Consider the following 20121-nt stretch of genomic DNA (forward strand, 5'->3'; position numbering starts at 1 on the left):
TCGGTTACATGACATACCCCTAACATGCAGCTGTCAGTGGTATGAACTCATACAGAATCTATATCATCCGTATTATTAGAGCCCTAATCTTGGTTACTACTATTAATAACAGGTCTGTTCAGAGACCGAGAAAGAGAGGGGGGAGTGGAAGAGGGAGAGATCATGAGTGGAGCATAAAAGGAAGCAGTAGTGAGAGGGTGAGATATGGGGGAGAGAGATGAGGCCGACGATCCTGGAAGCCACAGTGCGTCATTACAGTGAGTTCTGGTAGCTCTGTTCTGAAGGGCCTTCAAAGCCCAGAGGTCCACGGCCTCCATCACACTAAATCACCCTCTGTACTCTGTAGTAGCCTACTATACTCTGCCTGGACCAGAGCCAGACCAGCCACAGGCCCACAGCTGTTTGTATGGGGATAATAACAGTGCAGGCTGTACCCTGGCACACCAACAAAGGGAGGAACGAGAAAGAGAAGAGAGGAAAGGAGGGTGAGGAGGGAAGGGGTCAGAGGAAGAGTGGGAGCCGGAGAGAAAGAGTGAGAGGGTGTACATTGAGGGAGGGATAGAAAATTAGATTTGGAGAATGGATTTCAAGACACCAGCTGAGCAATTCTCCTTCTTCATTGTTAATACAGAGCCCACATCACTGCAAACAAAAGCCCCATTTCAGGTCTATTTCTGAGTGATTGACTACTGTGGACCAGTATAGCACTGCCTGTACTCTATGTCGAACACTGAGAGGTGGGGGACAGGAAACAGTAACTATTTTTACTCCCAGTCTCCAAGGCGTTTCTAGCAGGGCTTTAGAGTATGTGACATGGAGCACAGTGGGCTGCTTGTGCTACATGTGTGTAGACCACAGTCCCTGTGTCCCTCTGGTGTGAGGCCCCTTCCTTCACTTAGTTCCTTAAGGGCTTGGAGTGGAAGGCTAGGTTGGGTGGGTACCTTATCCACTGTTCTGTAGAGCAGCTTGGGCCAATTCTACTCTGTTTGAAGTGGTACCAAGTAGGCTACTAGAAGGATGTGCGAGTGGGTTGGTTCCGTTAGTGGAGTGTACCAGTTACTAATTACTCTCCGTTAGTAAAGCCTCACAACAGCGGTGATGGGAGAAACACAAATTAAACTATTTGCTGTGTCCCCTCCCACTCTCCAGTTCTATCTCTCTTTCCCTTCCTTTGCCCTTTCCCTCTCTTTGCTTCTCTCTCCTCCTCATTCTCCCTCTCTTTCTCTCCCTCTCCTCCATCTTGACTCCTTGGCTCTAGCACACCCTGCCTCTCCTTTCCTCTGCTTCTCCTTTCCTCTGCCTCTCCTTTCTTCTGCCACTGTTTCCTCTGCCTCCGTTTCCTTCCTGATTAGCCTTTCATTAAGGAGTGCAGGTTATGGTTCACAGCCTAGAGCACAGACTCACAGACCCAACGGCTGAAATCCAGTTAGACCTCTTACTCACCAATGTGTCTCTGTGTGTATTTACACTATGTGTGTGTCAGGTTGGTTTATGATTGTATGAATCTTCAGAAGATTTGTGAGACTCTCTCTCTGTTATTTCCAGAGACTGTTTTATTTTATTGTGTTACTTTTCCACGGGCCTGGCTCACACCACACCACAGCCTGCCTGAGCGGTAGATAGCTAGTGATGTTAATGTTGAGGTGCCAACCCGGAAGCTGTACTCTGTCATTACCTCTCTCATTCTTTCATGTGCTGAGTTATGGATTTTACCGTTGTCTTCCTGCTGTTTGTATTCACTTCAGACTACATTTGGAGATGGAGAAAGGATCCTCAAAGCACTTAGCTTTATGAGCATGTGTTTTGGGTGTTCTCAGAGATTTCCCTTTGAGCTACGTTGTGGCATGTAGACATTTCTGATGGGACTATTTACTGTGGTTATTATGTTATTTATATGCTGTAGCAGTTAAATGTTCCAACTGCTAGAAGGGGACATGCTCCCTGACATGCTCCCTGATATGCTCCCTGACATGCTCCCTGAGCATAAGGCAGAACCCCCTACACTACTATTGGAACTTAAGACTTCTTCTACCAATTCATTGTGATTAATGGACCAACTCAAGTGGTTCTTAAGGATGGATCATGCTCAGGAAGTGTGTGGGATTACCCATGTGGACGACCATCACTCCAGCCAAGAGGAGAATGCGTTTTCCTGTTCAGATGCCATTACTCAAGCCAAGAGATGGACAGGGGTTTCCCTCACAGCTGGTAGTTGAGTTATCACTGGTGAAAACATGGGTTTGCATTTCCTGTAACAGACAGATTTGATAGGTTGATTGAGTGCATACATTATAGATTTAATAGCAACAACATAAAGCTTGACATGCCCTCTCTCATCCTTTCTCTCTCTCTCCCTCTCTTCCTCCATCCCTCTTGTTTTGTCTTCAGGAAAGCCTGATGTCTTCGTTCAGCTGGACCTTGAGGCAGAATTCCATTTTACTCATCTTATCATGATCTTCAAGGTTAGACATAGAGTACTTAGTAAACCTTAGACCAGGGGTCTCCAACTTTTTCTAGCATGAGAGCTACGTAAAAAATTAAACATGTCACGAGCTACGGGTCTTTAGTGTACAAGAGAAAGTAGTGCACTGTATTTTCTGTCAATATACCTGGTAAAATAATGGTTAATAAACAACTCTAAGGGGGCCCTATAAAATCTGTTATTTTTTTCCCAAATTATGTTTTGTTTTGTTTTTCATTACAGTTATTCATAGAGAAACAGCGAAATTGGATGTTCTGAGTTGATGTCAATGCTTAAATCACATCAGAATACTTTTTTTTGTCTAATTCCCCTTTTTTCCATTTCTGTCAACCCACAAGATGGTTGTCATATCAACTGGCTACACATGGAGTGATGGACAAACGCCTGCACCACACAGACAGAAAGAGGCAATATTGCTGGAAATTAATTGGCAGATATTGTGTTAGGTTTGTCTTTTTAAGCCATTAGTGGCTAACCAGGGGTGGGATAATGTCAATGTTCAGTTGGTTAGATAGTAGCTGGGAGCTTGCGGTGTCGGGATACTTGTGAGATTTGTTTATGACAATTTGTGGTGGAACACGTGAAAATTGCATGTACTTTCAGAATTGTTTGGCGAGCTACTCATAGGTGGTAGTTCACGATCAACCTGTTGGAGACCCCTGCCTTAAACAGTGTGTCAAATCTATGCAGAATATAAAAATGTTCTGTGTCTTCAAATGAGCAACTACACACATCACATATCACACCCCTCTCCTGGCACACAGACATTTCGCCCAGCAGCCATGGTGATTGAGCGATCGGCAGATTTTGGACGTAACTGGCAGGTGTACCGTTACTTTGCCTACGACTGTGATTCGGTCTTCCCCGGGGTATCCAAGGGACCCCTACGCAAAGTAGACAACGTCATCTGTGAGTCGCGCTACTCTGACATCGAGCCGTCCACAGAGGGAGAGGTGAGTCTGATTGGCTAGGGATAAATCCCTCTTCCCTATGACCACAAAACATTGGAAAGATGTTGAAAATACTTATTTTTGGTTGAAAATACACATTTTTGTTTGAATAGACATCGAAAATGTGTATTTTCAATGTGTTGTGCTCACTAGGTTACTACAGTTGTACACATACATTAAAATGGCATTCAACCACCTGTCCTGTCCCTCTTCTTACTCTAGGCGATCTACAGGGTTCTGGACCCTGCCATCCACATTGAGGACCCCTACAGCCCCAACATTCAGAGTAAGATACACTCACCAGTCACCACAACTAGCAACCACTTCCCCCCCATGTTAAGCCAAACTCACATCGCTGACATGATACAGACACTGCCACCCTACCGTATAGTTTCAGTACAGTACAACACCTAAACAGAATGGCACATGACGGTCTGGACTCTGAAGCCTAGCGGGATGGGAAAACCAGCTGCTCTCTCTCCCCCACACAAGCTGTCCCTTCTATTTTGACTGGCATGACTTGACTGTTTCCCCAGGAGTAAGAGCAGCCTTCCCTAAGTAGTGACAGGGGAGGTTCTGTTCTTAATAAAACTAAGGTATGGATTGACCCTGACCCTTTAACTGGATGTTCCATGTTGTCCAGACAGACACTCTGAATGAGTAACTAGCACACTGCCATGCTCATTGCTGCTCTCCACTTGTTTAAGGGAACCTTAGACTATGTCACTCATTAGTGCACCCTTACGGTACATCTAATGGGAGCTCTCAAATCAAATCAAAATGTATTCGTCACATGCGCCGAATACAACATTCACCTTACAGTGAAATTCTTACTTACAAGCCCTTAACTAACATTGCAGTTTTAAGAAAAGTAAGTGTTAAGTAAAAAATAATAATTGATAAGTAAAAAAAGAACAAATAATTAAAAAACAGCAGTAAAATAACAGTAGCGAGGCTATATACAGGGGATACTGGTACAGTCAATGTGCGGGGTCACAGGTTAGTCGAGGTAATTGAGGTAATATGTACATGTAGATAGAGGTAATGTAATGAATACTCAGGGAGAAAAAGGTGTAGAGTGTAGAGGTGTAGAGATGTTTATCAAGCCTTCGCAGAAGGCAGGAATTGTGGTCACAGGCAGACAATGGTCAAACACAGGTATGCAGTCAAAAACAAACAATAACTCACAACCATATAAACAGAAAGAAGTGAACTAAATAAGGAGCTGATGAGACCAGGTGAGAAATGAACACAGGTGAAATCAATGAACAAAAATGAAAGACAGGGCTACGTTCCAGAACACAAGGTTGACTAAGAAAAGCAGAACCTTACAGGTAAAGTGACTATGCATAGATAAAGAGCTCTCACCCTATATCGGCTTTAGCTCGGGTTTGACAGAGAGACACATTTTGAGGAGGTTTAGTAATTAAAGTGCTGAAACCTGATGTGTTCCTGCTGTAAAGGAGGCAGTGGGATCTGCTAGCGTGCCACAGAATATCGACATGGAGGGAGGATGTCTGAGAGGAGGGCGTTAAAATGAAGCCTGCCTGTCAGGGGTGTATACCGTTACAGAATGCCTATGGTTTAGTTTGAGCACTTTCCCATGCAGAGCTCCTCCACAGCTAGAGAGTTTAAAGATGGATGGCTCTGTCCTGATAGAGGTAATCCTGTCAGGGAAGTTGGGGGAGCTGTTAGCAGGAGGTACATTAGTATGTTAATAATAACAATGAAATGACTTTACCAGTGGCTTGACTGATACTCATAAGAGTTGGACATGGCATGTTGTGGCCCTGGCAACAGCCTGATATTCCCCAAAGTCCTGTGGAACAGTGGGACTTATTGTTCCACTGGTTTGTGAGAAAGGGAGTGGTGTTTTGCCTGTCAAGGTCTAGAGAACAGGCATCTTCTGTGTGTGAGAACGGATACGCTCAGATAACAGAGGCCAGGAGTACTGATAGGGCCCGGATTTGAGGCTGCTCTGCCACTCTCCCCTCTCTCTCATTTTCAGTGTAGATGAATGTAACAGAGGAACTCTACACTAAACTCTTTCGATGTTCTTCTCTAACTTTAGTTGAATGAAACAATAAATCCTGCACTGTATGTGAGTCAAATGAAGGTAGGTAATGGAAGTAACCACACAAAGAATACTAAGTGTTTCGTAGGAGTACAGTGAAGGTAGCCGCCCCAAAACACCGCTTTTTCGCTTAGAGGTGTGACTTGTTCTCCATTTGTTTGTGTTGAAACACTGTGTTCAAGTGGAGAGAGAGAGTGCTGATTGATTCCACATGCTGTCTGCAGCGCATCTCTCTAGTCTGTAGGGGTAAGATGAGCCATTGGGGAAAATCAGTTTTTTTGGACCTAACTTGCTTTCCACTCTTCCATGTGGTTTCTTCCTTCACAGACTCCTTGAAGTGATGCCCTCTTCATAATAATTTTGTCAAATGATACATTTTGTGTATCGTTTCCTAGTGAACAGCTGGAACGTGACTGACAGCAGGAATGTTCTGTGCAAAGTAGCAACCTACCGCCCCTCTGTGAGAGTTTATCAAGGGTGCGTCTCAAATGGCACCCTATTCTCTTTCTAGTGCGCTACTGTTGACCAGGGCCCACAAGGCCATAAGGCTCTGGTCAAAAGTAGTGCACTACATAGGAAATAGGGTACCATTTGGGATGCAGCTCAAGTCTCCTAACAACACCCTCCATCCCCCTTTCAGTCCCCCCTTATTTTCACCCCTCCTCTCCAGCCCCCCCCCCCCCCGGCCCCGGCCCCCTTCAGCGATGTCATGCTCGGCTGTCTTTGACTTCTTCCTTTTACGGGGGAGAGTCTCTCTGCTTATGTCTGTGGTGGGGGTTAATTAATGGTGTACCAAAACCTTTCGGCTTTGAAGTATTAATTTGGATGTTCAAATAGCTTGTTGTATATCTCCTAATCTCTCTGCCCCCCTTTCCTCTCTTCTCTTCCTCTTGCATCCTGAAGACCAGCTGAAGATCACTAACCTGCGTGTGAACTTCACCAAGCTGCACACTCTGGGAGATAACCTGCTGGACTCCCGCGTGGAGATCAAGGAGAAGTACTACTATGCCATGTACGAGCTGGTCGTCCGCGGAAACTGCTTCTGCTATGGCCACGCCTCCGAGTGTGCCCCCATCGATGGGATCAAGGATGAGGAGGGCATGGTGAGTAAGGGGATACAGAACTGCCCTTAGTTGTATTGAGGAAGACTACCCTATATAGATTGCTGTGTATGAAAGCAGAGGAATTTGTGCAGAGGGGAGTAAGAATGGGAGGTTTTGTTTAGAATTCTCTGTGATTTGTGTAATTCAGCCTCCCTGTCCCCCAGGTCCATGGGAGGTGTGTCTGCAAGCACAACACGAAGGGTCTGAACTGTGAGCTGTGTGATGACTTCCATAGTGACATGCCCTGGAGACCGGCTGAGGGACGCAACACCAACGCCTGCAAGAGTGAGTGATAGTGTACCACACCATAACAAGAAACGTCTCTTAGTCCTCTCCTAACATCACTGATTATTATGAACACACCAGTCATAAGTCATGACCAAAGGAATGAGAATCTTGATTATGGTGTTAGTATCTGTACCCTTGGTCTCTCACAGAATGTAACTGTAATGGCCACTCCAACCAGTGTCACTTTGACATGGCGGTGTACCTGGCCACGGGCAATGCCGGCGGTGGCGTCTGTGACCACTGTCTCCACAACACCATGGGACGCAACTGTGAGATGTGTAAACCATTTTACTACAAGGACCTCAGTAGGGACATCAGAGACCCCGGGGTCTGTACTGGTGAGTAGAGGATGTCGACCGCTTCTCAGAACTGGGGCACAGGAACCGTGTGTGTATTTCTCACATTATCATACTGTGTATGAGTGATGGCATAGGTATGTACGTGTACAGGTTCTTTTCACGTTTGAAACCCTGGTACCACTTTATGTCCATTAGATGTGAGTGTGTGTACACGTTTTCTAGGTAGTACGTACTACTGTCTGGTTATGGTTGTTAAGTTAAACAGGATGTTTGTTGTATTCCTTCTACCAGCCTGTGACTGTGATCCTGATGGTTCCCTGAACGGGGGCATCTGTGACGGGCATGACGAGCCGTCCCTGGGCATGATCGCTGGGCAGTGCCGCTGTAAGGACCACGTGGAAGGGCATCGCTGTGACAAATGCAAGTCTGGCTTCTTTGGCCTGAGTGCAGCAAACCTCCGCGGCTGCCAACGTGAGTGGAGAGGAGCACAATCATGAATCATTCTGACAACTGATTGTAATCCAAATGACCCTCATTTTGTGTGGTTGTTATGTTAGAGATTTTGGAGCAATCTTTTGTTAATCTCTCTCAGTGCTTTGAATAAAATCATGTGCCACATTTCTGTGTTCCCATGCCCCCATAATTCCTGCTCTGTCCCCCTCAGTCTGCCAGTGTGACCCCAGGGGTACTGTGTCAGAGAGCCCAAAATGTGACCCTGTGAGCGGGGACTGCTTCTGCAAGCGACTGGTCACCGGACGCAGCTGTGACCAGTGTCTGGTAAGGCTCCAGGAGAGCCTCCCTCTTCGAACCATAACACACAGAGATTCTCTCTCTCTCTCTCTCTTTCCATTCATTCATTCATTCATACGTACATACATACATACATGCACCCTCCCGAAGAGTCATAGGTGTTTCTGAGTCATTCACATCCCCCTGTCACTCACATAACTTCCTTGCCGTGCCAGTAACAATACCCAGGAATGTAAAGCCCTGCTTGGGGTTTCATATCTAAATGTAGCCCAGGGATGTCAGGCCTCTCCGGTTGGTGTAGGTTACAGCATGCTAAAAATGGTCAGCTGTAGTCCGGACTAAGTGGATCCTAAACTCTCATAAGCTGCATAAAGGCTTGTTTTAAAGTCAAGAACAGAGAACCACTATTTTGCACCCATAACTTAAGCTCTACCAGCCTGTACTTTGATAGGCAGCATGTATCTACAGTATCTCATTTTGGAGCTAGGAACACCTGGTTGAGGTATCTGAGTAGTTACCTATGATGTAAGGTCCAGTAACCCTGGCTGATGTAGTCGGGAATGTCATCTGTCTGGTGCTAACAGCTGTCTGTCTGTCTGTCTGTCTGCCCACAGCCAGAACACTGGGCACTGAGTCACGACCTGAATGGCTGCAGAGACTGTGACTGTGATGTGGGCGGAGCCACAGATAACCAGTGAGTGGCAATGTGGCCGCGGGAAGATGTTTTGGGTTGGGGGTGCTGTCGACGGGTTACATGCTTACTGCATAGATTTCTTATGTGTCTTCCCCAGCTGCTCTATGGAGAATGGGCAGTGCCGCTGTCGTAGTCATATGATGGGCCGTCAATGTACCCAGGTGGAGTCTGGGTGGTACTTCATGGCTCTGGACCACTATACCTATGAGGCTGAGCTGGCCATATTGGGACAGGTACCTACTACTTCTTATAGATAAGACTGGGGTGGACCCTTATTTGCATTGTTTGTACTGTCTATGTTTGACTTTGTGTGAATGCTTGATGGTATTTGTGTTTGTCTCCAGGGCTGCAGTGTGGAGCAGAGGGAGCACCAGCCTGGGCGCCCTGCCACCTGGACTGGCACTGGGTTTGCCAAGGTCCCAGAGGGCAGCAGCCTGGAGTTCTCCATCAACAATATCCCCTACTCCATGGAGTACGACCTCCTCATCCGCTATGAGCCACAGGTTAGTGCCTAGTCACACACATACTAGGCTTGGGCGGTATTCAGATGTTCATATCGTCATACCGTCCTTCTCTCATACCGGGATTTACGCTGTTACCAGCATAGTACACACGGGGGCGGAAAAACGCAAGAAAAGCCCTTGGGCCTCTATTACCAGAATGCTAACAAAATTTGCACAAAACGAATAGCGAAGTCACGTATATGCAAAATGCTAACGAGCGAAAACGAACATAAATTAATTGCAAAGACAGGCGAATCCAGCTCATAAAGTTATACAAGCATAGCTAGTAGTAGTGTGGACATTTACAAGCGAAAGTGAACGAGAGAAATTGCAAATGAAAAAAGTTGTGATGCATGCTTTTCGGAAGGAAGAAAATTCCCTGTCTGTCTTAGGTCAGTTAGGATCATCACTTTATTTTAAGAATGTGAAATGTCAGAATAACAGTAGAGAGAATGATTTATTTCAGCTTTTATTTCATTCATGACATTCCAGTGGGTCAGAAGTTTACATACACTCAATTAGTATTTGGTAGCATTGCCTTTCAATTGTTTAACTTGGGTCAAACTTTTCAGGTAGCCTTCCACAAGCTTCCCACATTCAGTTGGGTGAATTTTGGCCCATTCCTTCTGACAGAGCTGGGGTAACTGAGTCAGGTTTGTATGCTTGATTGATTGAGGTCAGGGCTTTGTGATGGCCACTCCAATACCTTGACTTTGTTGTCCTTAAGCCATTTTGCCACAACTTTGGAAGTATGCTTGGGGTCATTGTCCATTTGGAAGACCCATTTGTGACCAAGCTTTAACTTCCTGACTGATGTCTTGAGATGTTGCTTCAATATATCCACATAATTTTATTTTCTCATGATGCCATCTATTTTGTGAAGTGCACCAGTCCCTCCTGCAGCAAAGCACCCCCACAACATGATGCTGCCACCCCCGTGCTTTATGGTTGGGATGGTGTTCTTCGGCTTGCAAGCCTCCCCCCTCCAAACATAACAAATGCAAACATAACGATGGTCATTATGGCCAAACAGTTGTACTTTTGTTTAATCAGACCAGAGGACATTTCTCCAAAAAGTACGATCTTTGTCCCCATGTGCAGTTGCAAACCGTAGTCTGGATTTTTTATGATGGTTTTGGAGCAGTGGCTTCTTCCTTGCTGAGCGGCCTTTCAGGTTATGTCGATATAGGACTCGTTTTACTGTGGATATGTCACGATCGTCATAATGATTGAACCAAGGCGCAGCGTGCGTAGAATTCCACGTTTAATAAATAATAAACTCACCAAACAAAACAGAAGAAAAACGAAACGTAACGTTCTGGGCTGCTCACAGGCAGCTACACAAAAAACAAGATCCCACAAACAACAGGTGGGAAAAGGCTGCCTAAATATGATCCACAATCAGAGACAACGATAGACAGCTGCCTCTGATTGGGAACCATACCAGGCCAACATAGAAAATGAAAAACTAGAATGCCCACCCTAATCACACCCTGACCTAACCAAATAGAGAAATAAAAAGGCTCTCTAAGGTCAGGGCGTGACAGGATATAGATACTTTTGTACCTGTTTCCTCCAGCATCTTAACAAGGTCCTTTGCTGTTGTTCTGGGATTGATTTGCACTTTTTGCACCAAAGTACATTCATCTCTAGGAGACAGAACGCGTCTCCTTCCTGAGCGGTTTGATGGCTGTGTGGTCCCATGGTGTTTATACTTATGTACTATTGTTTGTACAGCTGAAGGTGGTACCTTCAGGCATTTGGAAATTGCTCCCAAGGATGAACCTTGGAGGTGTGTGGAGAGTGGAGGTCTACAATTTGTTTTCGGAGGTCTTGGCTGATTTCTTTTGATTTTCCCATGATGTCAAGCAAAGAGGCACTGAGTTTGAAGGTAGGCCTTGAAATACATCCACAGGTACACCTCCAATTGACTCAAATGATGTCAATTAGCCTATCAGAAGCTTCTAAAGCCATGACATAATTTTCTTGAAATTTTCAAAGCTGTTTAAAGGCACAGTCAATTTAGTGTTTTTAAACGTCTGACCCACTGGAATTGTGATACAGTGAATTTTAAGTGAAATATTCTGTCTTTAAACAATTGTTGGAAAAATTACTTGTGTCATGCACAAAGTAGATGTCCAACCGACTTGCCAAAACCGTAGTTTGTTAACAAGAAATTTGTGGAGTGGTTGAAAAACGAGTTTTAATGACTCCAACCCAAGTGTATGTATACTTCCGACTTCAACTGCACACACACACACACACACACACACACACACACACACACACACACACACACACACACACACACACACACACACTCCCCTCTGTTTTCTGGATGTGCACAGTACAGTGTGTAACTGTATATGACTGTTATTGTGGTGTGTGTGTGTGTTGTGTAAGATGCCACGGGACTGGGGGGAGGTCCGTGTGACGATCATTCGGCCAGGGCCCATTCCCACCAGCAGCCCATGTGGAAACACCATCCCTGCAGACGACATGCTCACTGTGTCCCTGCCTGCAGGATCCAGGTGAGAAACTCACACACACCTCACCATTCAATATACAGTGCCCTTGTGTCTGGCTCAGGTGACAGTGATACACTTGCGTTACTACATGGTGGATTTTGCTTTTCCTAAAAGTTAGTATTTTCCTGTGTGTGGTGTGTGTGTTTGCTGCAGGTTTGTCGTGCTGCCTCCACCTGTATGCATGGAGAGAGGAGTGAGCTACACTCTTCGCTTTGAGTTCAGTCGCTATCTGGATGGGAACAGTATTCTCATTCTTGGTACAACCGCTGCCAACATTCTAGTGGACTCTGTGAGTATCAAGACTCCCGAATGGTGCAGCGGTCTAAGGCGCCACAACAGCCGGGGGTTCGATCCCAGGCTGTGTCACAGCTGGCCGTGACTGGGAGCCTATAGGGCGACACACAATTGGCCCACTGTTGTCTGGGTTAGGGGAAGGTTTGGCTGGGGGGGCTTTCCTTGGCTCATCGTGCTCTTGCGACTCCTTGTGGCGGCTCCTTGTGTCTTTTTTCCTCTGACACATTGGTGCAGCTAGCTTCCGGGTTAAGTGAGCAGTGTGTTATAAAGCAGCGCGGCTTGGCGGGTCATGTCTCAGAGGACACATGACTTGACCTTCGCCTCTCACTAGCCCGTTGTGGAGTTGCAGTGATGAGACAAGATTGTAACTATCAATTAAAAAAGGGCAACAATTACAAAGTAAATTATATGAAATTTAAAGGAACTTACTCAACAAATGATGCTTGTCTGCACATCTCTCTTTATCTCTCTCCCTCTCTCTCTGGCTAATTGTGTTCTTCTTATGCAATCCAGCTAATACTACTCCTTGCTTCCTCTCCAGATCTCCCTGATCCCTCGTTACTCCTCCCTGGAGATGTTCATTGGCGGTGACCCTGCCTCCATCGCTAGGAAGCAGAGCTACGAACGCTACCGCTGCCACGAGGGGGCCAAGAGCGTGACACGTCCCCAGATCAGCAACGTCTGTGCCAAGCTCATCACCAGCATGTCAGCCATCATTAACCATGGAGCCCTGCGTAAGTCATTCCAGGGGTACACATAATCACGATCTGCTATCATCAAGGATACCTGGTAATTATTTTCACAATGAAATGAAAACGTTTTCATCACGTCTTTCTTCTTCACAGCTTGCCAGTGTGACCCCCAGGGCTCAGTCAGCTCAGTGTGTGACACGCACGGAGGTCAGTGTCGCTGTAGGCCAAACGTGATTGGACTTCGCTGTGACCAGTGTGCTCCTGGGACGTACGGCTTTGGACCTGCAGGATGTAAAGGTTAGTGTCGTAATCCCAGTCAACCGCACAAAGAGTAAGGGCAAAACTCCTGGTGTTATCCTGTCGGGTACACAAATAGTTTATTCTGCAAAGGTGCATTGAACTGTACAGTCTGTCTATCCCACTTATGTGAACAGCTGTACTGGTGGCGCCCCCTGCTGCCTCATTACCTACTGACCCACTCCTCTCTTGATTTATACTTTCCAATAAATCTCTCTCTCTCTCTCTCTCTCTCTCCCTCCCTCCCTCCCTCTCTCTCTAGCATGTGAGTGCAATCTGGAAGGTGCGGTCACTCGGTCCTGTGACCAGTTGACTGGGCAGTGCCCGTGCCGCCCGGGTGCGTTTGGCCAGCGGTGCGATGGCTGCCAGGCAGGACACTGGGGCTTCCCCAACTGTAAGCGATGCCTGTGTAATGGTCATGCTGAGGAGTGCCACCAGAGGACCGGAGCCTGTCTCAACTGCAGGGACAACACTGGAGGGGACAAATGTGACAGGTTATGATTCACCACGGCGACAGTGGGGAATCTTGAATAAGAATTAAGGTAGTCAATGTAATGTTATTGACAAGCATACTGCTATTGCTGTATTTCAAGGTGTGCCAACGGTTACTACGGCAACCCAGAGTTGGGCACAGGTATGGGTAACCAATGTCGGCCCTGCCCTTGCCCAGATGGCCCAAACAGCGGACGCCACTTCGCTGCCTCCTGTTACCAGGACAACCGCAACAGACAGGTGGTCTGCAACTGTAACCAAGGATACACAGGTACAACCCACACCTCCATTTCTCCATTGAGGTGTCTTCTCTCTCTCCTTACTGTTCTTCCTCCTCTTCTTCAGCCAGGCAAGCGGACGAAGAACAGTTTGATCATGTCTGCATGAATGAGCAGATGCTTCCTAGGGTTGATGATGTACTGTGAAAGAGGATCTGTTAGTGTGATTTAACTCAGGGAAATGTCCATGGTGTGATATTCTAAGTGATTCGCCATGGTGGGAGAGAAGACACTTCTCTTGTAGAACGTTTATCCTACCAGGAAAAATGTGGAATGATAACGTGTGTTGTTTCCTCCCTTACCCAACTTGGCACAGGGGGGGTGGTTAAGCGCTCCGAGGGTTCTTTCAAGCGTGAGTAGTGATGATGGTGACCCCCCCCACCCTTCTTACCAACCCCCCCTGCCACCTGCATGGCTTCAGCACCCCACCCATCTATGGTGCTGTGCCACAGTGCACTCCTGCCTCAGAGTAGATGGAGCTCCCAAGAACTGACCAAGAATCAGTTTTGACTGATTGTATAACACAAATAACTGTGTTTGAGTTGGATGGCCGACACTGAGTCTGGGTCATCTTCTACAGTGTCTCCTGTGTATAACAACTATAATGTTATACTGGGCACGTACAGTCAGTGCTTGTTACTCCTGCTGGCTTACACAGGCACTAAGCAGCCAGACAGTCAACCAGCTGAAAACAACAGAATCTCTGCCACGCTGCATTTTGCCTTGTGATTCTCTGCCTCTGTTGCAGACACAAAAGACAGTAACAGGTATATCAGTCATAGTAGACAAGCTGAAGCTGTGAGATTACGCCTATTGTACATTCACATGCACTGTGAGCCTGTGACAGAAAGACAAACAAGCATTCTGCTTACTCTGCTTTAGACAGCTTTGCTGCAATGAGCTCAATATGATGTGCTTTACTGTAAACCTACTTACCATCAACAGCCCCTTCTATGTGTCATATCCTTTTATTCAATATATTTAGTTTGCTCCTCAAAGACACAAAGAAACAAAGAAAAAAAACCCCAAAGAAACAAAGATACTGTCACGTTCCTGACCTGTTTTCTGTTGTTTTGTATGTGTGTGATGGTCAGGGCGTGAGTTTTGGGTGGGCATTCTATGTTGTGTGTTTCTATGTTGGTTTAGGGTTGCCTGGTATGGCTCTTAATTAGAGGCAGGTGTTTTGCGTTCCTCTAATTAAGAGTCATATTTAGGTAGGTTGTTTCACTGTGTTCGTTGTGGGTGGTTGTTACCTGTCTCTGTGTTTGTGTTCTGCACCAGATAGGTCTGTATCGGTTTTGCACGTTTGTTATTTTGTAAGTTGTTTGTAGTGTTCACTTGTTCTTATAATTAAACATGTTGAGCACTGGCTACGCTGCATTTTGGTCCTCTCCTTCACCCCAGGAAGAAAACCTTTACAGAACCACCCACCAAACCAGGACCAAGCAGCGTAGCAACGGGGAGCAGCAGCGGCCCAGTACACAGGACTACTGGACACAGGAGGAATGGTCTTGGGAGATCATGGACGGAAAAGGACCCTGGGGAAGGGTTGGAGAGAATCGCCGCTCTCGGGAGGTGAAGGAGGCAGCCACAGCCCAGGAGCGGTGGATTGAGGAGGCAGCACGTAAGAGAGGCTGGAAGCCCGAGAGGCTCACCCAAAAATTTCTTGGGGGGGGGGCTAAAGGGGAGTGTGGCAAAGCCGGGTTGGATACCTGAGCCAACTCCCCGGGCTTGCCGTGGAGTAAGAGGGCGTCGTACTGGTCAGACACCGTGTTATGCGGTAAAGCGCACGGTGTCCCCAGTACGCGTGCTTAGCCCAGTGCGGGCTATTCCACCTTGCCGCACTGGGAGGGCTAGGTTGGGCATCGAGCCGAGTGCCATGAAGCCGGCCCAACGTATCTGGTCTCCAGTACGTCTCCTCGGGCCGGCGTACATGGCACCAGCCTTACAGGTGGTGTCCCCGGTTCGCCTGCATAGCCCAGTGCGGGCTATTCCACCTCGCCGCACTGGCAGGGCTACGGGGACCATTCAACCTGGTAAGGTTGGGGAGGCTCGGTGCTCAAGAGCACGTGTCCTCCTTCACGGTCCGGTATATCCGGCGCCACCTTCCCACCCCAGCTCAGTACCACCAGTGCCTACACCACGCACCAGGCTTCCAGTGCATCTCCAGAGCCCTGTTCCTCCTCCACGCACTCTCCCTATGGTGCGTGTCTCCAGCCCAGTGCCTCCAGTTCCGGCACCACGCACCAAGCCTCCTGTGCGTCTCCAGAGCCCTGTACTCACTGTTCCTTCTCCCCGCACTCGCCCTGAGGTGCGTGCCCTCAGCCCGGTACCTCCAGTTCCGGTACCACGCACCAGGCCTAGAGTGCGCCACGAGAGTCCAGTGTGCCCTGTTGTTGTTCCCCGCACTAGCCTGAAGGTGCGTGTCCTTAGCCCGGTACCTCCAGTTCCGGTACCACGCACCAGGCCTACAGTGCGTCTCAGCCGGCCAGAGTCTGCCGTCTGCCCAGCGGCGCCTGAACTGCCCGTCTGCCCAGCGGCGCCTGAACTGCCCGTCTGCCCAGCGGCGCCTGAACTGCCCGTCTGCCCAGCGGCGCCTGAACTGCCCGTCTGCCCAGCGGCGCCTGAACTGCCCGTCTGCCCAGCGGCGCCTGAACTGCCCGTCTGCCCAGCGGCGTCTGAACTGCCCGTCTGCCCTACGCCGTCTGAACTGTCCGTCTGCCATGAGCCTGCAAAGCCGCCCGTCTGCCATGAGCCTACAGAGCCGTCCGCCAGACAGGAGCCGCTAGAGCCGTCCGCCAGACAGGAGCCGCTAGAGCCTTCCGCCAGACCGGATCAGCCAGAGCCTTCCGCCAGACCGGATCAGCCAGAGCCTTCCGCCAGACCGGATCAGCCAGAGCCTTCCGCCAGACCGGATCAGCCAGAGCCTTCCGCCAGACCGGATCAGCCAGAGCCTTCCGCCAGACCGGATCAGCCAGAGCCTTCCGCCAGACCGGATCAGCCAGAGCCTTCCGCCAGACCGGATCAGCCAGAGCCTTCCGCCAGACCGGATCAGCCAGAGCCTTCCGCCAGACCGGATCAGCCAGAGCCTTCCGCCAGACCGGATCAGCCAGAGCCTTCCGCCAGACCGGATCAGCCAGAGCCTTCCGCCAGACCGGATCAGCCAGAGCCTTCCGCCAGACCGGATCAGCCAGAGCCTTCCGCCAGACCGGATCAGCCAGAGCCTTCCGCCAGACCGGATCAGCCAGAGCCTTCCGCCAGACCGGATCAGCCAGAGCCTTCCGCCAGACCGGATCAGCCAGAGCCTTCCGCCAGACCGGATCAGCCAGAGCCTTCCGCCAGACCGGATCAGCCAGAGCCTTCCGCCAGACCGGATCAGCCAGAGCCTTCCGCCAGACCGGATCAGCCAGAGCCTTCCGCCAGACCGGATCAGCCAGAGCCTTCCGCCAGACCGGATCAGCCAGAGCCTTCCGCCAGACCGGATCAGCCAGAGCCTTCCGCCAGACCGGATCAGCCAGAGCCTTCCGTCAGCCCGGACCTGCCAGAGTCCCTCAGCCCGGACCTGCCAGAGTCCCTCAGCCCGGACCTGCCAGAGTCCCTCAGCCCGGACCTGCCAGAGTCCCTCAGCCCGGACCTGCCAGAGTCCCTCAGCCAGGACCTGCCAGAGTCCCTCAGCCAGGACCTGCCGCCCCTTATCCCGGTGCTGCCCCTTATTCCGGTGCTGCCCCTTCATTTAGGTGGTTTTAGTTGGAGGGTGGTCATTGGGAGGGGGATACAGAAGCGGGGAGTGACTATGGTGGTGTGGGGACAGCGTCCGGAGCCTGAGCCACCACCGTGGTCAGATGCCCACCCAGACCCTCCTCTGGACTTTGTGCTGGTGCGCCCGGCGTTCGCACCTTGAGGGGGGGGTTCTGTCACGTTCCTGACCTGTTTTCTGTTGTTTTGTATGTGTGTGATGGTCAGGGCGTGAGTTTTGGGTGGGCATTCTATGTTGTGTGTTTCTATGTTGGTTTAGGGTTGCCTGGTATGGCTCTTAATTAGAGGCAGGTGTTTTGCGTTCCTCTAATTAAGAGTCATATTTAGGTAGGTTGTTTCACTGTGTTCGTTGTGGGTGGTTGTTACCTGTCTCTGTGTTTGTGTTCTGCACCAGATAGGTCTGTATCGGTTTTGCACGTTTGTTATTTTGTAAGTTGTTTGTAGTGTTCACTTGTTCTTATAATTAAACATGTTGAGCACTGGCTACGCTGCATTTTGGTCCTCTCCTTCACCCCAGGAAGAAAACCTTTACAGATACAATGAATCCCCTAAACACAAAATAATAGTATCACAATGCCCCTTTATCAATCAGTGAGGAAATCTTGTCCGTTAAATGAGGAAATCCTATGTTTTGTTCCACTATGGGTTAGAATACAGTACTTCCCATTTTTTTTGCCCAGCTAACGGCTGCAGGGGAAAGAGTATGCTGGAGAGACTACAAGACCAGCAGCTGTAAGTTGTCTGTCAGACCCAAAAGTCAGCCCCCTCCCACACCAGCATACTCTGCCCCCTGCAGCCGTCAGCTGGACTCAAAAATGGAAAGTACGTCTCCCTTCCTCTGAATACATCTTAAGAAGATATGGGCTCTTTGTGAGAAAAGCTAATTGTTCACGATGTCTGCCGAAAGACTGAACATAATCCACTTTGCAACAGTGTGATCACAGAGATCCTCACTAATCACTGTTAATCTCCTGGGTAACCAACTCCCTTTTAACCCAAGATATAATAGCATTGCACAATGATAAAATATCAAAACGAATTAAGTTTATAACATGATGTGTACAGTTTGAGTAACATTCTGATAACTACTTTACTGATAGTCACTGAGGTAGGTATCACACACAGCACATGACTCTCTGTCTGCAGAAGCTGTTACGCTGTAACCGTCTCACTTAAATCCACTGGAAAACAGTTTGGAAATACTTGGAAATATCAAGTAATTTTTCTCCATCACCCAGCCAATAAATATCTCAATCTCAACATGAGACATTCCACTTAACTACTCTTTCTTTTCAAAAATGTCACACCTTCTCCCTCAACCTTTTTTCCTATTGGTCACAGGTTCCCGGTGTGAGGAGTGCGCCCCTGGTTACTACGGTAACCCCTCCCAGCCAGGTGGGCGGTGCCAGCCCTGCAGGTGCAGTAACAACATTGACATGTCAGACCTGGATGCGTGTGACCGGCGGACAGGAGAGTGTGAGAAGTGTCTCTACAACACAGAGGGACCGGACTGTGGTGTGTGCAAGAGCGGTTACTATGGAGACGCCTCGCGACGCAACTGCAGAAGTGAGTCTCTGTTGACACATCCTCGTCACACACCAGAAAACTTAAGAACCATTCATTTTAGGAATGTTGCATTGAAACTGTATGTGTCGTGCACCCTAGTAAAGGTTCAATCTATTTTCTTCTGTATGCTTCCCCAGAGTGCACCTGTAGCTTCCTGGGCACAGAGCATACCCAGTGTACAGCGCGGGATGAGTGTGTCTGCCAGCGTGCCACGGGGCAGTGTCAGTGTCTACCCAACACCATCGGCCTGACATGTGACCACTGTAAGCCCAACTACTGGAACCTGGCTAGTGGGCGGGGCTGTGAGGCCTGCGGCTGTGACCCCAACAACGCTGTCAACTCGGCCTGCAACGAGGTGTGTGTGTGGTTCCATTATCAAATCTAATTTTATTGGTCACATACACATGGTTAGCAGATGTTATTGTGAGTGCAGCGAAATGATGAAAGTATAGCGAAATGATTATAGTGTAGCGAAATGCATTACGACGGTGCTTTCTGAGACAGACCTCTTCTGTGACCTCATGCTCATGTTTGACCTCCCTGTGCCCCAGTTCACTGGAAAGTGTCAGTGTCGTGATGGATTCGGTGGAAAGACCTGCACAGACTGCCAAGAGAACTACTGGGGAGACCCCAGGATCCAGTGCAGAGGTCAGCTTTAACATCATGGAACATGTTATTCATAAGTCATGGAACATGTTATTTATGAGTCATGGAACATGTTATTTATGAGTCATGGAACATGTTATTTATGAGTCATGGAACATGTTATTCATGAGTCATGGAACATGTTATTCATGAGTCATGGAACATGTTATTCATGAGTCACGGAACGTGTTACTCGTGAGTCACGGAACGTGTTATTCGTGAGTCACGGAACGTGTTATTCATGAGTCACGGAAGGTGTTATTCATGAGTCACGGAAGGTGTTATTCATGAGTCATGGAAGGTGTTATTCATGAGTCATGGAAGGTGTTATTCATGAGTCATGGAAGGTGTTATTCATGAGTCATGGAACGTGTTATTCATGAGTCATGGAATGTGTTATAAGTGTGGCATCAATATCAGCAGCAGACAT

General features: G+C 48.3%; 1 protein-coding gene across 1 annotated transcript in view; it reads left to right on the forward strand.

Moving 5' to 3' along the window:
- lamb2 (laminin, beta 2 (laminin S)) overlaps nt 1-20121 on the forward strand; it is a 46631-nt gene that overhangs the window by 21186 nt on the left and 5324 nt on the right. The window contains exons 5-24 of the mRNA XM_071371834.1: nt 2389-2462; nt 3247-3435; nt 3655-3718; nt 6410-6609; nt 6774-6894; nt 7047-7235; nt 7488-7667; nt 7861-7973; nt 8561-8640; nt 8738-8873; nt 8985-9143; nt 11547-11674; nt 11825-11960; nt 12507-12699; nt 12811-12954; nt 13217-13448; nt 13548-13717; nt 18822-19046; nt 19184-19401; nt 19598-19694. Coding sequence (XP_071227935.1) covers nt 2389-2462; nt 3247-3435; nt 3655-3718; nt 6410-6609; nt 6774-6894; nt 7047-7235; nt 7488-7667; nt 7861-7973; nt 8561-8640; nt 8738-8873; nt 8985-9143; nt 11547-11674; nt 11825-11960; nt 12507-12699; nt 12811-12954; nt 13217-13448; nt 13548-13717; nt 18822-19046; nt 19184-19401; nt 19598-19694 — 3048 coding nt within the window. The remainder of the gene's footprint in view (nt 1-2388; nt 2463-3246; nt 3436-3654; nt 3719-6409; nt 6610-6773; nt 6895-7046; nt 7236-7487; nt 7668-7860; nt 7974-8560; nt 8641-8737; nt 8874-8984; nt 9144-11546; nt 11675-11824; nt 11961-12506; nt 12700-12810; nt 12955-13216; nt 13449-13547; nt 13718-18821; nt 19047-19183; nt 19402-19597; nt 19695-20121) is intronic.

The sequence above is a fragment of the Salvelinus alpinus genome, chromosome 28 (genome assembly GCF_045679555.1).
Source record: "Salvelinus alpinus chromosome 28, SLU_Salpinus.1, whole genome shotgun sequence".
Taxonomy (NCBI): Eukaryota; Metazoa; Chordata; class Actinopteri; order Salmoniformes; family Salmonidae; genus Salvelinus; species Salvelinus alpinus.